At 52.6% G+C, this 14966-nt stretch overlaps 1 protein-coding gene across 3 annotated transcripts in view; it reads right to left on the reverse strand.

Moving 5' to 3' along the window:
- Nucleotides 1-213: 213 nt before the first annotated feature.
- The window catches only part of whrna (whirlin a), a 50324-nt gene continuing 35571 nt past the window's right edge, over nt 214-14966 (reverse strand). Inside the window, exons 7-12 of one of the 3 annotated variants that reach the window (XM_088614845.1) lie at nt 14443-14649; nt 12761-12832; nt 11097-11628; nt 9468-9643; nt 7621-7743; nt 214-4018 (exon numbers count right to left, since the gene is read on the reverse strand). In XM_088614845.1, the coding sequence (XP_088470971.1) occupies nt 3836-4018; nt 7621-7743; nt 9468-9643; nt 11097-11628; nt 12761-12832; nt 14443-14649 (1293 nt within the window). In that variant the 3' untranslated portion in view covers nt 214-3835. Of the gene's footprint in view, nt 4019-7620; nt 7744-9467; nt 9647-11096; nt 11629-12760; nt 12833-14442; nt 14650-14966 lie in introns of all 3 variants that reach the window. The other 2 variants (XM_088614844.1, XM_088614846.1) reach the window with 2 other exon arrangements.

Genomic DNA, 14966 nt, shown 5'->3' on the forward strand with positions numbered 1-14966 from the left:
TCCTTGTCTTCTGCCTCTGGGGCTTGCTTGACGTGTGGACACTGGGGCTGTAACTGCACTCTTATCATGTATTACACCAGCTCCTTCAAACAGGACACAATTAATCACCAAGCAATTAAACAATGAAAGGGCTGGGGGCGTCTTGAAACATATATTGCCGAATGTCTGTATGTAAAAATGCTAAAGCACAAAATGAACACACCCCACCAGATATGACTGTTCAATCTTTATTGGAAAATTAAACGCACTAATTCTGTATAAATACAATGACGGCCGCAATAATTTACAGAGCCCCATATTAAACTGTACATGTGACATGAAGACAGAGAATTCAAGTGGCAGTTTGTTCAGACCAGGACTGCGGAGACAGAATAAAGATTAAAATGAGTAAAAAAACAAAACATTGGTTGATGACGAAGCAGCACGCACCTCAGTGCTGAATATGACCTGAAAACGGACACGTTCGGAAATCCGTTCTCATGAAGGAGTCTTTTAACACTGTGTGTAATTATGCTGTGCATGTGTGTAATTCTGTGTGCTTGTTTAGTTGTGCATGTGTGTAATTCTGTGTGCTTGTGTAGCTGTGCATGTGTGTAATTCTGTGTGCTTGTGTAGGTGTGCATGTGTGTAATTCTGTGTGCTTGTGTAGGTGTGCATGTGTGTAATTCTGTGTGCTTGTGTAGCCGTGCATGTGTGTAATTCTGTGTGCTTGTGTAGCCGTGCATGTGTGTAATTCTGCCAGACTGAGGAAAATAAAAGCTGTCAACAATGTTGCAGCTTGCAGACAAGACAGGGAGCTGCACCCTCAGAGAGGGTCTCCCCTGAAGCTGCAAATCTGCACACCCATCGTTTCTCAGTAAAGGACAGAGAACGCAAAGGAAAACACTGCCAGTGATGCCATTCCCTGTTCTCATCTGCTCCCACCCCTGAGCGCCCGAGAGCCTGTGAAGTCCGGAGGGTGAAGGCAGAGCAGAGCCGCAGTCTTGACTGCTGATGAATTAGCCCCCTAATGAAGCCCCTCTCCACCCCAGCATCGAAGACGTCGCTGGGAATTCACAGCTCGCGACACGTGACGGAGAAGGAACATGGAAATCTCTCAGTTCTCAAGCTACCGAACAGCTCAGAAAAACAATTCCCAGTCTACTGGTATTTACATTTCTATTTCATATATTATCTGATATATTACTGTAAATCATTTATTTCTATAAGGGAAATATTCATATTTCTATATAAAATACATACTTTATTTTTTTCATCTGGAAGTAGGCGCTTCTGCAAAAATAAACCTTCTGCGCTAAAGAGTCACCTCCACCCGTTTTACAAAAATACAGCTGGGCCTCACGAGACATCTTCCTCGGCTTCACTCTGCATCATCGCTTACTCAAAACAGAATCTGCTTCCCCGGTCCCCCAACCAGCGCCAGGGACGTCTCCTCGTTTATAACCCCCTAGAGGAGGCCGGTTCCCCCCCCACCCTGGAGCCTGGGGTCACAGGGCGGAACCCCCAAAGTGCAGGCATGAGCGAAATCCAGCTAAAATCTACAATAATCGATCGATCACTTCAGAGGAGCGGGTCTGTGCAATCATGAGCCCGTGTCCAGCTGCATTCGCCTCTCACCTCACTATAAATCTGTACACCTGTAAATACATAGATGTCGGCCGCAGCTGCAGGTGTATGTACTGGCACCCTGTACCTGACGTTGTTCACGGTATCATTGCATCTAACGTTACCACTTGCAAGGATGCATTCAATAACACCGTGGTATCAAATATACAAGAACACCGACAAAGATGAGTCAAACAGTCCATTCCAGCGAATGAGTGAATGACCTTTGATGCAGCGAAGGGTGCCAACACATACAGCTGATGACTGCTATATGTAGATACAGTACAACTGTGTGTATTTGAAATGTATATATGCATGCACATTTCCATCACAAGAACCACAGATACTCTCCCTTTTGGGAATGGGTAAGGAACCGAACGTGAGGGCTCGGGCTCAGACTCAGGGTTAGGTTGGGGGGGGGGGGCTGTAGATTTCCCAAACCATGTTAAGCCCCCCATTGTTAAGGTTATGCATCAACCCCACTCAGACTGCCACCCTGCCCATGACTAAACAATAACGCCCAGGGATGAGGCTCACACCCCTACACTCACAGGGGGTTGCCCTGTTCCCTTAAGGCTACGAAACACGCGATGTCCCCCCCCCCCCCAGCCTGAGCCCAGCTCCCTAACCCCCGTCCAGCACCGGGAACAGGGGACACCCCGTTCCGATCGGCCGGCGGTCCGTGATGGCCCCCCCTGGCCCGGCCCCCTGTCACTTGAGATGTGGGGGAGCCCGTTTTTTTGATAAAGTGCCAGTGTCCGTTGAGTCACGCCCACTCCGCGCCGGTGCGTCATCCTCGCAGGGGAAACGAGCCCCTGTGTCGGTGTTCTCTGCTGTTCTGGCTGTGGGTGTGGATTCACAGCAGCGCCCAGAGTCATTCTGAGCAGCAGCAGACAGCGCTTCTCCAGATAAACACTGTGCGCGCAGAAACGCAGGAGCTGACACATGAAGCAAGGCAAATAACCAGCCCTTGCCTCATTAAAACCCATCATCAGAAAATTAAACCCTGCGGTAGCAGCCTAAGGCATCGTATTAGACATTTCACAGGCTATACCCATGTAATTTGTGTACATATATAAAGAAAGTATATATGGATACATGATCTCCTTTTCTTTATATGTGCTTGACGCTTTTAAACTTTAGGGAGCCGATTCCAACAGCAGTGCGATTGAAACTGAGCCATGAAATCTGACCCACATCCAAAGACATCTTAGAGAAACACAGCACCAGCCGGCTTTGCTGAGCTCCATGGTGCAGCTCCATGCTGCTGTGTACCATGTCCGTCCAGAGATCTGAGGCACGGAAACACGAGTCACGCTGGCACCCCCTGCTGTCCACTGTCTATGCCCCTGGGTCAGTGCTCCCCGCAGACCCTTTGCACTTGGGACCAAATTTCCTGCCGCTACTTTGCGGCGGTATTTGCAGTTCTGCGAATATGCCAACTCCTTTCATTTCACGAGCTGGCCTAGCAATTTTACAGAAATTCATGTAATCGACGGAACGACTAGCTCGGCCTGACGTATTCATCGTCTGCTGAAAGTCAGGATTCAAAAGACGCACTTGACCGAAGCACGGCAGATACAGAGCTTTTCCTGGCCCGGACACAGGTCCCTCCCTGGAGCCAGTGGCAGCTGTAGGAGATGCTCGCCTACAGCTCCCCTTCCAGGCGTCTGCCAAAACTCACTCCAGCTCAAATCTTATGCTTAAACCTCAGGGACTCCATTAACCCCAGCCCTTCACGACCCGGCACAGCAGGCCTCTCTCTCCCAGCGCCAACGGATGTTGAGGTCTGCTGTCAGGTCCGCACACTCCTCCCCTCGGCCCGGCGCAGGGCTCCACACTTGTGCAGCCCCGGGGGGCAGGACTCTGTGTCTCTGTGCAGATCAAGGTGCGCTCGCTGTGGAAAAAGAAGACGGTTCGAAGCACTGACCCTGACCCCGGCCTGAACCCCGCAGCTCAGGAGCAAGCAGATTCCCGTTCCCGAGCTCGGGTCCGGATTCGGAAGGACAGCGGCCGGAGTTCCCGTTGGCCTCTTCCCATCAGCAGAGCTGTGCAGTCTGGGCGCGCGCGCGCGCACACACACAGACACCCAATCGCTCCCTCGTGGTGTGGCGCTGGCCGTTGTCCTGTTCTCCCAGCTCCCAGCCACCTTCCTCCTCCTCCTCCTCCTCCTCCTCCCCGCTGCGGTCAGCGTCCGAGCGCCCGGTCGAGACGAGCTCGGCGGCGCCCCCTACAGCGCGACGTTGAACTCCGTGACAAGGAAGTCGATGTAGTCCCTCTCTCTGGTCTTGAAGGCCTCGGCGATCATGCGCGCCGCCTCCCTGTGCTCCCGGCCCCTCAGGGACACCCCGTTGACCTCCAGGATCACATGGCCCACTTTCAGCTTGCCGCAGTTGTGGGCTGAGCCACCCCTCTGTGGAGAGAGGGGGGGAGAGGGACCTGTGTCATGGACAGCGACAGCAGGATGTGACTCCACGTAAGTGGAAACAATAATAATAATAATAATAATAATAATAATAATAATAATAATAATTCCTTATACTTATATCGCGCTTTTCTGGACAATCCACTCAAAGCTCTTTAGAGGTAAATAGGGATCCCCTCCACCACCAGTGTGCAGCCCCACCTGGATGATGCGCCAGTCCGCTCCCCACACACCAGCTCTCAGTGGGGAGGAGAGCAGAGTGATGGAGCCAGTTCAGAGAGGGGGGTTATTAGGAGGCCATGACTGGTAAAGACCAGGGGGAAATTTGTCCAGGACACTGGGGTAACACCCCTACTCTTCTCGAGAAACACCCTGGGATTTTTAATGACCACAGAGAGTCAGGACCTGGGTTTTACATCTCATCCAAAGGACGGCACATTCTTACGGTATAGTGTCCCCGTCACTATACTGGGGCATTAGGACTCACACAGACCGCAGGGTGAGTGCCCCCTGCTGGCCCCACTAACACCTCTTCCAGTGGGATGCCAGCTGTGAGCTGCAGGGTGATGACGTCTCTCTCAACCCTTCAGAACGCAATTCCCCCCTCCCCAACGGCACTGAATTACTTGATTCATGTCCGAACTGAAGCAGCCTGTGTTGAACTCAAACTTAAAAAAAAAAAACCACGCTCTACAATTACTCGCGGATTTCAAGTTACGGCTTCCTCACAAACAGCTTTATCGGATCAACTGCTGGCTTCAGAGCAGAAAACAATTAAAGCAGCCTAATGAGCAAATTAAAAGTTCTAGTTCAACAATCAATTAAGTCACACACAGAACAGCTCCCACTGCAATCAGAAGACAGCGTGTTCCCGGGTCTCAGGGTTAAAAATAAAGAGTCAAGAAGAAGTACATTTAATATTCAGATGATGACAGCCCTTTTACCCACTGTCATTTTGATTATTATTATGGAATATGTCCAATAAGTGAGAACTGTAATAAAAGTCGAAACAGAGCCACATTCAATTAAGAGTCTGCTGCTCTGTGATTCATTGGGAGATAGTGATCTGGCTGACAGGACGCTGACATGTTAATCCCTGCTGTATTGATAGCACTCCATTGAAATGCAGGGCCGTTGCAGTGCTCACTAAATAAAACCAGCAGCCGCACAGACAGCAGGGCGGGCTGGCCGCGGGCCGCTCGGGCCGGGCCAACACCGCTGCCCAGCTGTGCTCGGCTCACGTCAGGTCTGCGCGTGATCTCGGCTCTGCCAGTGGGGGGCGCTCTCTCCACAGCTCTCATCCGAATCCGATACTTCCTTCCTTTCTGTTGTTTTTCACCTCTTTTCCCTTTCACCTGCACCTCTTCCCTTCTCCTGGGAACATTCCTCAAGAATACGGGAAGAGGCCAGTTAGCCCGTCAGCCTAGAAAGAAGTCCAGTGGGCAGACGCTGTCAATGTCTTTCAGGATCTGGAAAATCAGCACTGAAGAGACTCAGGTTCCTGCTGCCTGTCAGTTTAGAGCACCTTCACTTCATCCCAGGGATCTATCAGAATTGTTCTCTCCAGATTTATTCCAGAGCAGTTGTATCTCTCTTGTAAGGTGGCGACTAGAATCCTGTTATAAAATGAACTGATTAAATTGATTTAAACTCTCAACTTTTCCAAAGATATTTTTCTAGGATGACCTGCAGGATTCTGGCTCTCCACCCCTGAGCTTTAGCAGAACTATACTCAGTCCTGATCCTGCTGCTGCCTCTTGGCTGTTGGGTCCTGGGTTCAATTCCAGACTGGGGCACCTTCCGTGTGGAGTTTCCGTGTTCTTCCCGGTACCAAGTGGACTTTTCCCAGATGCTCCAGTTTCCTCCCACATCCCAAACACATGCAGGCCAGGTTTGAACTGACCCTTCCCCAGTGGCCTTCCCTGGTGGGCAGTTGTCCAGTCCAGAGAGTGATCATGCGCTCTCAGTGATCAGAAACCGTTAACGTTCCTGGGTGCCTGTGTGTATGTTTTCTGTTTATTCCTTATTTCCCATCATCAGTATACTGTAAGAAGAGATGGACCTCCTGGTTCAAACAATAATGACCATAACAGTATAATGAGTTAAATTGATTTAAGAAGCCTATATAACCATACAGTATATGTTAAAGTAAAGAAAAATCTGTGCAGAATATTTGTCTTAGCTGCATAAAAATCCGTACAGTACACCGTATGCGTGTGTAAGGACATCTGTCCTGGCTCCTCGCTACTTTTTTTATCTGCTGATAAAAAGACTGTAGCAGGAAGGTGACCCTGCCCTGAGCTGTGTCACGATCCGCGCCGAGCCAAGGGAATTGATCTCCGGGTTTTATTAAATTGAAAGTCAAACCGAAGCAAAATAAAAAAAAAACAACAGCAAGCAGGAGACACCAATCCACAGCCCCTCCTGGGCCCTGCTCCGGGCTCCTGCACCAAATCAATGCCTTTACACCCGTAAGGGCTCAGGCCTTCCAGTCTGCCCCGACGTGCAGCAAAACGTTAACGCACGGAAAACGATGAATGAGCACTAATTAATGGCGACACTGGACTGACAGCTCGTGCCTGCAGCCAGGAACACTGGGCTTCAGAGGGAAACAGGGATGAAAGCATTTCATTGCTGACAACCACGGCGGTATGCGGTGTTGTGGTGCATTGATAAATAAACCTTGACTGATGGATTGAAAAGAGACATTTGCCAGGGACAGATATCAGATTCCCACTGAAGAGCAATTGGATCCACTCCAGACCGCAGTGCTACACACTCGTTTATAAGCCAACATGCATAAACCTGTAAATAAGGACTGCGCGCTTTTTATCATATTTTGAGCACATCCGCAAAATACCGCATCATACACATTACAGGTACTATAGACCTAGCAGAACTGTACGACCGGGAATTCCCCTCCGCTCAACGAGAGCGCCGAGCTCGGCATCTTCGAGCTCCGAGTGCTGCTCCCTTCAGACTCCGGGAGCACGCAGACGCTGGAGCTGAGAGGAAGGGGACCCTGAAGATCAGTCTGGTGAGGATCTTCCAATCAATAAGCTGCTGACACACTGAGCGGCCTCCTCTCATCTCTGGAGCTTATGAAGAAAGTTCGGGGGGGGGGGGACCGTTCGGACGGTCAGTCATGAGCGATCCCTCCTGGACTTCACCTCCTCTCCTGTAAATACTGGACGTGATCCCCTTCTCTCCCTCGTATACGTCTCCATGCATCCCACCCCCCCACCCCATCTCCCCCTCTGCAGCTGCCCCTGGGTCACCCCTCTCTCTGCAGGGGGGTCCCAGCCTGACCGTCCTCTGGCCAGGAGGCCAGCCCTCTGCCAGGCGGGTTCAGCCACATTTCGACTGAACACTCCAGAATCCTTCCAGTACCCTTGATTCCTGGGTGGCTGTTATTCCTCGTGAAGGAAGTTTTCTTGTGCTTGACAGCACAAGGGTTTTATGTCCCCTGACTGCCTGACCCTGTTAGAGGGCATTTAGGAGATGCCTGGTGCTATGAGTGCCTCTCTGCCTGGTCTCTTACCTCTCCTCACGATAGTGCCCCTGCCCTGCTGCCCCCCCCCGCCCCTCACCTGTATGGTGACGATGCGTGGAAGGGGCTGGCGAGTGTTGGCGCCCCCCTCAATGGCGATGCCCAGCGTGCTGGCGCTCTTCCGGACCCTCACCAGGGTGGAGGTGGGCTCCAGGAGTCCAGGCTGTGCGCACACACAGACACACAGACACACAGACACAGGGCACAAAAAAAGTCAGAGATCAGTGTCCTCCCACACCACGGTTGCTGCAAGACATGAAGTGGTCACACAAAAAACAAGGATTTGCAAAGCTTTAGGGACACAGGCACAGAGGTGCACATTAAAACAGGTACAAGTATCATTTCCCACCCATACAACTCACACACACTGGCATTCCTCTACACATCCATTAATATCATTACGAATCAATTTGATTTCGCTATACTTCTATAATTTATACATATGGGTGTGTTAACGGAGCCATCTGAGTGAAGCACACTGCTCAAGAGCTGTGCCCCACCCTGGGATTTGAACAAGAAGCCGGATTCAGCTTCAACTGAGAGACAATCAAATGTATCTCAGTACAAGACTGTAAAAATACTGTATTTCCTATTGCATTTTCATTGACTTTAAAAGTACAGTCGATTGTGAAAGACCACAACTGAAAGGCACTACATAAACGTACGCTTGATTGATTGGCTGGCGTAGTGATCAGCTGAATGAAAAAAACCCTCATCACTGTGAGCAGCAGCAGAGGGGGCTATCAGAAGCCGTGGCAGAGGCACAGGGCCTGAGGAGGATGGGAGCAGGGAACAGCATGCAAACGCACGCCTGTTGGAGCAGAGCAATTGTTGAATCGCACACGCCTCATTTGCTGTCCCTAACGAGATAACGAATCTGGATTGGGATGGCTCCCTTCCAGCCTGCCCCCCTGCCCACACACCGACACGCCGGCTGGGTCTCACGCGGCCTCCTTCTCACCACGACAGACGCCCCTTCAAGGGATTCACACCGACCAAATCTGCCAGAGATCTCAATTTGTTTACATGAAAACAAATTAACACCGGGTTGCATTTCACACACACACACCTACGCTGTCTGCCTGCTCCATTTAACCCTCAGCGGGGGAGATTCTCAAATATTTCTTCAAATCCAGAAAAACAAAACACTCTCTCCAAGTAACAGTAGCTCCTGTGACAGATTTCCACAGTAGGATGGCCCAGTAATTTGTCGGCTCTTCAGCATGGCTACACCATGTTTAAAACACATACAGGCGGTGCACCTGTACCTGCTTTTTCCTCACAGGGGAGGGTGGGAGGTCAAGAGGCCAGAGGCCAAAGGTCATGGGTCAGGGGTCACACTTAGCAATACAGGTGTGGTGGTGCTAGAGAACCCCCCCCACCATTCACACACTGACTTTCATTCACAGCTGAGATAATGGGCTCTGAGAGTCAACTTCAAGATGAAACTGAAAGAAAACAAATGAAAGATTGTTCGCTGATAAGGACCTCAGGTTAAACAGGCACAAAGCTTTGCACACCCAGCAGTGTGCTTTCAGAATGAACTGGCTTCAGGCCCCTGCAGGCGGGGTGTGGGCTCGCCGACCTCGCTGTGGAGGCCCAGGCTGCAGTGAAGGGTGAGGCAGGGACAGGTGAATGCAAACAGAACATGAGCAAACGAACAGAAGGAGAAAAACAAGTTTAGATGAATCAAGAAAAAATCTTCGCTCCCTGAGACAGCTGGACCGCAGCGTAGTGCTCTCTCCCTCCTCCGCGGCCTCGTCTCGCCCTCCACTGCTGCCCCTCCCCGAGCTCATCACTCACACCCCCCGCCTCCACCCCTCTGTCCGTCTCCCCTTGCCTTCCGCTGTGCCCATGTACCGCTCCTCCCCTCTCGCCCTCTCTCACCGGCTTGCCAACAGCTCCCTCCCCGGCGCCGTCTGCCCCCGGCCCCTCCCGGGGGCTGCGCGTCTTGGCTGGGCGGGGGCTGTTGTCCTTGCTGTGCCCGCCCGTGTCTGCGATGTCCACGCCGCTGTCCTCGCTCAGCGTCTGCCCGCTGTCCGAGAGGGAGAGCGTCGCTCCTGCTGCTGGGGGTGGAGGAAGGGTCAGCTCTCAGCACGCAGACAGTCAGCATCAGACATACACACTGAGAGCACAGACACACACTCATGCACATACACACAGAGCACACACACTCATGCACATACACACTGAGAGCACAGACACACACTCATGCACATACACACAGAGCACAGACACACACTCATGCACATACACACAGAGCACAGACACACACTCATGCACATACACACTGAGAGCACAGACACACACTCATGCACATACACACAGAGCACAGACACACACTCATGCACATACACACAGAGCACAGACACACACTCATGCACATACACACAGAGCACAGACACACACTCATGTACATACACACTGAGAGCACAGACACACACTCATGCACATACACACTGAGAGCACAGGCACACACTCATGCACATACACACAGAGCACAGACACACACTCATGCACATTCACACTGAGAGCACACACACTCATGCACATACACACAGAGCACAGACACACTCATGCACATACACACAGAGCACAGACACACACTCATGCACATACACACAGAGCACAGACACACACTCATGTACATACACACTGAGAGCACAGACACACACTCATGCACATACACACAGAGCACAGACACACACTCATGCACATACACACAGAGCACAGACACACACTCATGCACATACACACAGAGCACAGACACACACTCATGCACATACACACAGAGCACAAACACACGCTTGTGCACATACACACTGAGAGCACAGACACACACTCATGCACATACACACTGAGAGCACAGGCACACACTCATGCACATTCACACTGAGAGCACACACACTCATGCACATACACACAGAGCACAGACACACACTCATGCACATACACACAGAGCACAGAAACACACTCATGCACATACACACTGAGAGCACAGACACACACTCATGCACATACACACAGAGCACAGACACACACTCATGTACATACACACAGAGCACAAAGACACACGTGCACATACACACTGAGAGCACAGACACACACACATGTGCACATGCACACTGAGAGCACTAACAGACACACACACACGTGCACATACACACTGAGAGCACTAACAGACACACACGCATGTGCACATACACACTGAGAGCACTAACACACTCGCATGTGCACATACAAACTGAGAGCACTTACGGACACACAGTGATGCAACACCAAGACACACACTCACATACAGCTCCAAGTTAAACAGTTAGAAAAAGGCACAGGGGCATGTTTGTTCCTTAACATTCCTGTGCAGGCTGGAGGTAAAGAGACATGCATGACGAATTAGGCAGTAATTAGAGCTGTTTGAAAATAATTGACGTGATGGGGGGAAATGGTCCTATTAAAGTCCCTCCACAGGAAGTTAATGCAGTGCCCGTTGTAGGCTTGTGCCCCTGTGTCCCCTACCTCGGGCCTGGGGCAGTGGCCGAACCTCGTTCACGTCCGGCTCTGCGTTGGGGCGGTGCACCTCCACCATCACGAAATGCTGATTGGACGCCGGGGAAGAGGGGAGGGGCTTGTCCGGGCTAGAGGGGGCAGGCTGGGCAGGGTGTGGCAGGGGGGGCGTGGTGGTCTGGGGGGGAGGAGGGGGGGAGGGGCTGGGGGACAGGGGTTTGGCCGCAGCGGATGTGGGGGACTGCACCCGGGGGAAGGGGCCGATGGGGTGCTGGGGGACCAGGGAGAGCTGGGGTGCCACCTCCTTCTTCCCTGGGGCGTGAGCCTGCGAGTCCGCGCCGCTGGAGGCCAGGGAGGTGGTGTCGCTCTCGGCGGGGGAGTCGCGCGCCGGCGCGGTGAAGAACAGCCCCGACTGCGAGGATTCGGACGGCGAGCGGCGGGGCGGCTCGCGCCGGCTGGGGCGCCGGGGCGGGGCAGGGGCAGGGGCAGGGGGAGGGGGGGGCTTGAAGGACGGGGGGGAGTCGGTGACGGACCGCACCTCGTCCTGAGAGAGACAGAGACAGGCCGGTCAGAGCGCCCGCCGCCCTCACGCCCTCGCCCCACCGCAGCGGGGTCCCCGGCAAGGGCAGCCGGAGTGGACCGGCTCTGCAGGTGGGCCGTGCGGACATCCGCCACGCTCAGACACCCGCTCGCAGGGCCACAGGCTGACCCTGCATTGCGCTCTGCAAGGACGCTGGGCCCCAGTTCAGCACTTCCTCCACCGCCAAACCTGCAGTGTCGGGGTCTCAACACTGCGAGCGCCGTAGCAGAATACGTGGCACTTACAGGATACCTTTCCAGGCTATTTTTTTTGTTCTCCACTTTTTGCTCAGTCCACCTGCCCTCGTCTCTTGTCTCACTGTGATTGGGCAGGAGCTAATTAACATTCATACCCACAACTCATTGCGACTGTATGCTCTTAATATTCTTTCTACTAGTGCCCTTGTCTCTGTGCGGATTTAACTTAGAGCCAAAAGCCTGGAGGCCAAGAAGGACGACCTCTTCTCCAATGTGGACCACGCAGGAAGATTTGTGTCACCAGATCAACATCCCCCAGTCCCAGTTTTTTTTTTAATGATTACAAGCCACTAGTAGTGCAGTGCACAGGGTTGTTCAGACAGACAATTGAAAAGAACTTAAAAAACAAGCAAACCAGGAAATGCGCGGAAAGAAAGAACACAGGAATGGAAAACAAAATATGAGAAAGATTCACTTGAAGGAACAGAACCAAAAGAGAGACGAGCGTAAATGTGGAATGATTTTTCACTGTTAACGCACTCGGTCCAGTACAGGACACTCCCGCGTGCTGTCTGGTCTGTCCTGGCAGGGGACAGCCATTCGGATCTCAGCGCCCTGCCTGGTGAGAGAAGACTAGCTCTCGTTTGTGGGTAACAGTCTGCACTTTGGGGTACCCGAGTCTCCATAACTCCTTCCCTGTCTGCTCCAGGTAGTCAGCGCCACACATACTCCACTCTCCCTTACACCCCAACCTTCCCAACATCTCCCTCCCTCGCTCCAACCCAAACTCTTCATCCTTACCCCTGGTTCCCCTCTCCTCCTCCTCTCTCACTCACACAACTCCTCTCTGCTCGTGTCCCCCCTCCAGAAGAGTGGGATTCTGGGTAGGATGAGCTCACCAGAGAGACGTCAGGCAGGTCGTCCATGTTCTCCTGCACAGTCTCGCTGCCCCCGTCCATGATGCTCTCGTTCTGGAGAGAGGGAGAGGAACAGGGAAAAGAAGGTTAGATCAGACAAACCAGAGAGGCGCTGCACCTGGGTGTCCTCGGTTAGGGCTCGGGAAAGGCTCAGGTATCAATCCAGATTTGGCACCAATAGGATCAGTGATTGGCCCGGGGCAGGTATGAAGATTGGGTTAGGAAGGCACTGGCATTAGAAGATGTCAACTAGGATGAAGAGCAATGAGCGACATACAAAAGATGTGTCCTTCTCTGCAGTGTTATTATATAACCGCAGCTTAAATCCTATACTAAGAGGTGAAAGAAACTAGACCTCTTTAATCCTGGACCGAGAATGCGACCAGGAGACTTGGATTATGTATTCAAAAGCTTGAAGGGCACTGTCAAGATCAATCCAGTATCGCGTATTCCAGATCAACAGTAAAAGGCATCAGGTGAAAATGGGAGTGTATGTGAGTAGGAACAGAGAACAGGCTGCACATGGGAGTCTGGTACACGCTGCCCAGCTGTGCTGCTGAATCACACAGCCTGGACCCGTGAGTTGGTGACAACATAATCAGTTGGATGTGCTATTGGCCTCCTCTCCTTTGGCGCCTTGCTTGAGTTTTTACACTTAATCGTTCAGGAAATCCTCAGAAACCTGTGAACAGTTCAAGCCCAAGATGACAGTTTCTGCAGTGCCTGAGTCTGGTCGATTTCATGCTCGGTGTCGTGCAGCAACGCACCCTATCTCCGCTCCCAGGCTGATCCTGTGAGTGCGACAAGGGTCTGACTGCTGTTGAGCATCTCTGCAGCGATGGCCCATCAACACATCAATACAGCAGGCCAACCCAGCATGCACTTCTGCACTGAGCAAACGCCAGACGATGCACGACAGTGGCCAAAAAACGCCGAAAGAGACAAATCCTTTCAGTGGAAGCAGAGTACATCACAAGACAGCCACAGTGCAGGATCTCAAAAGGCAAAGAGGGGCTCAGGTTCGTTCAGAGAGAGGCAAGAAGCGAAGGGGTGAGAAAGAGAGAGGGAGGGAGAGAGTGAAAGAGGGAGAGATACGGAGGATAGCACACAGGAGAGCATCTCTGCAAACACTCCGCACGTAGTAGCATCACTGTCACCGCACACAGAGCAGGGGGTGGAAACAGGAACACACACACCCTCAGGAGCACTGAGTGTGTGTGTTGTGTGTTGGGAAGGGGAAGGTGAAACAGGGGCGATTATACCTCCATCAGATCTATCAGCCACAGCAGACGCTCCTGTGGGGGGAGGGGGGTTCAGAAAACAGCACAGAGGGTCCCATGGTTAAAGGCACATTTAAATCTGTCAATCCCATCTCCACCTGGAACAACTCTTCCCATCCCTGCAGATAACTCTTACCCGATCTCCACGGCCCCTATCGCCCCAGGCTTGACTGGCTTCATTCAGTCATCATTCGAGCAGCACAAAGGCAGAGGCGCACAGACACACAGACCAGCAGGACGAAGAGCAGGGACACACAGGCTCCGGGGAGCAGCATCACACACGCAGACAGACAGACAGACAGACAGGCGGGAGGGCTGGACCGCCGACGGCTCAGGCACACATGCAGACGGCCCGCACTGGACAGGAAAGGCTGTCCCTCGTACCCGTGCGGAGCTGAGGGTGGTGGAGGTGAAGTAGCTCCCGGTGGAGGCCAGGGTGTCGGGGTACGAGACCAGAGAGAAGGAGTCCGCGCCCGCGCCCGCGGCCTGGCGCGCCTTCATGCCCTCGATCTCGCGGCGCAGCACCAGGCTGTCGAAGCGCTCCACGTCCTGCGCCGCCAGCAGTCCCCGCACCTCCGACAGCAGCGAGAACTGTGGGGGGGGGGCAGCACAGGGCACAGACCCGTCAGCACGGAGAGATGGCCCGGCCCACCGCCCGCTGGTTCTACTCGCCGATCAGCCCGCAAGTTCCTTTATTGAACGCCTGGCTGTTTGAGGGATTACCTGATTGATTTATCAGTGGGGCAACTGACTGCCCAATGGTTCAACCGATCTGTAAATTAATTCATAATAATAATTGCTTACACTTATATAGCGCTTTTCTGGACAATCCACTCAAAGCGCTTTACAGGTAATGGGGACTCCCCTCAACCACCAATGTGCAGCCCCACCTGGATGATGCGATGGCA

Source organism: Lepisosteus platostomus, chromosome 21 (genome assembly GCF_059453375.1).
Source record: "Lepisosteus platostomus isolate fLepPlt1 chromosome 21, fLepPlt1.hap1, whole genome shotgun sequence".
In the NCBI taxonomy this organism is placed as follows: domain Eukaryota; kingdom Metazoa; phylum Chordata; class Actinopteri; order Semionotiformes; family Lepisosteidae; genus Lepisosteus; species Lepisosteus platostomus.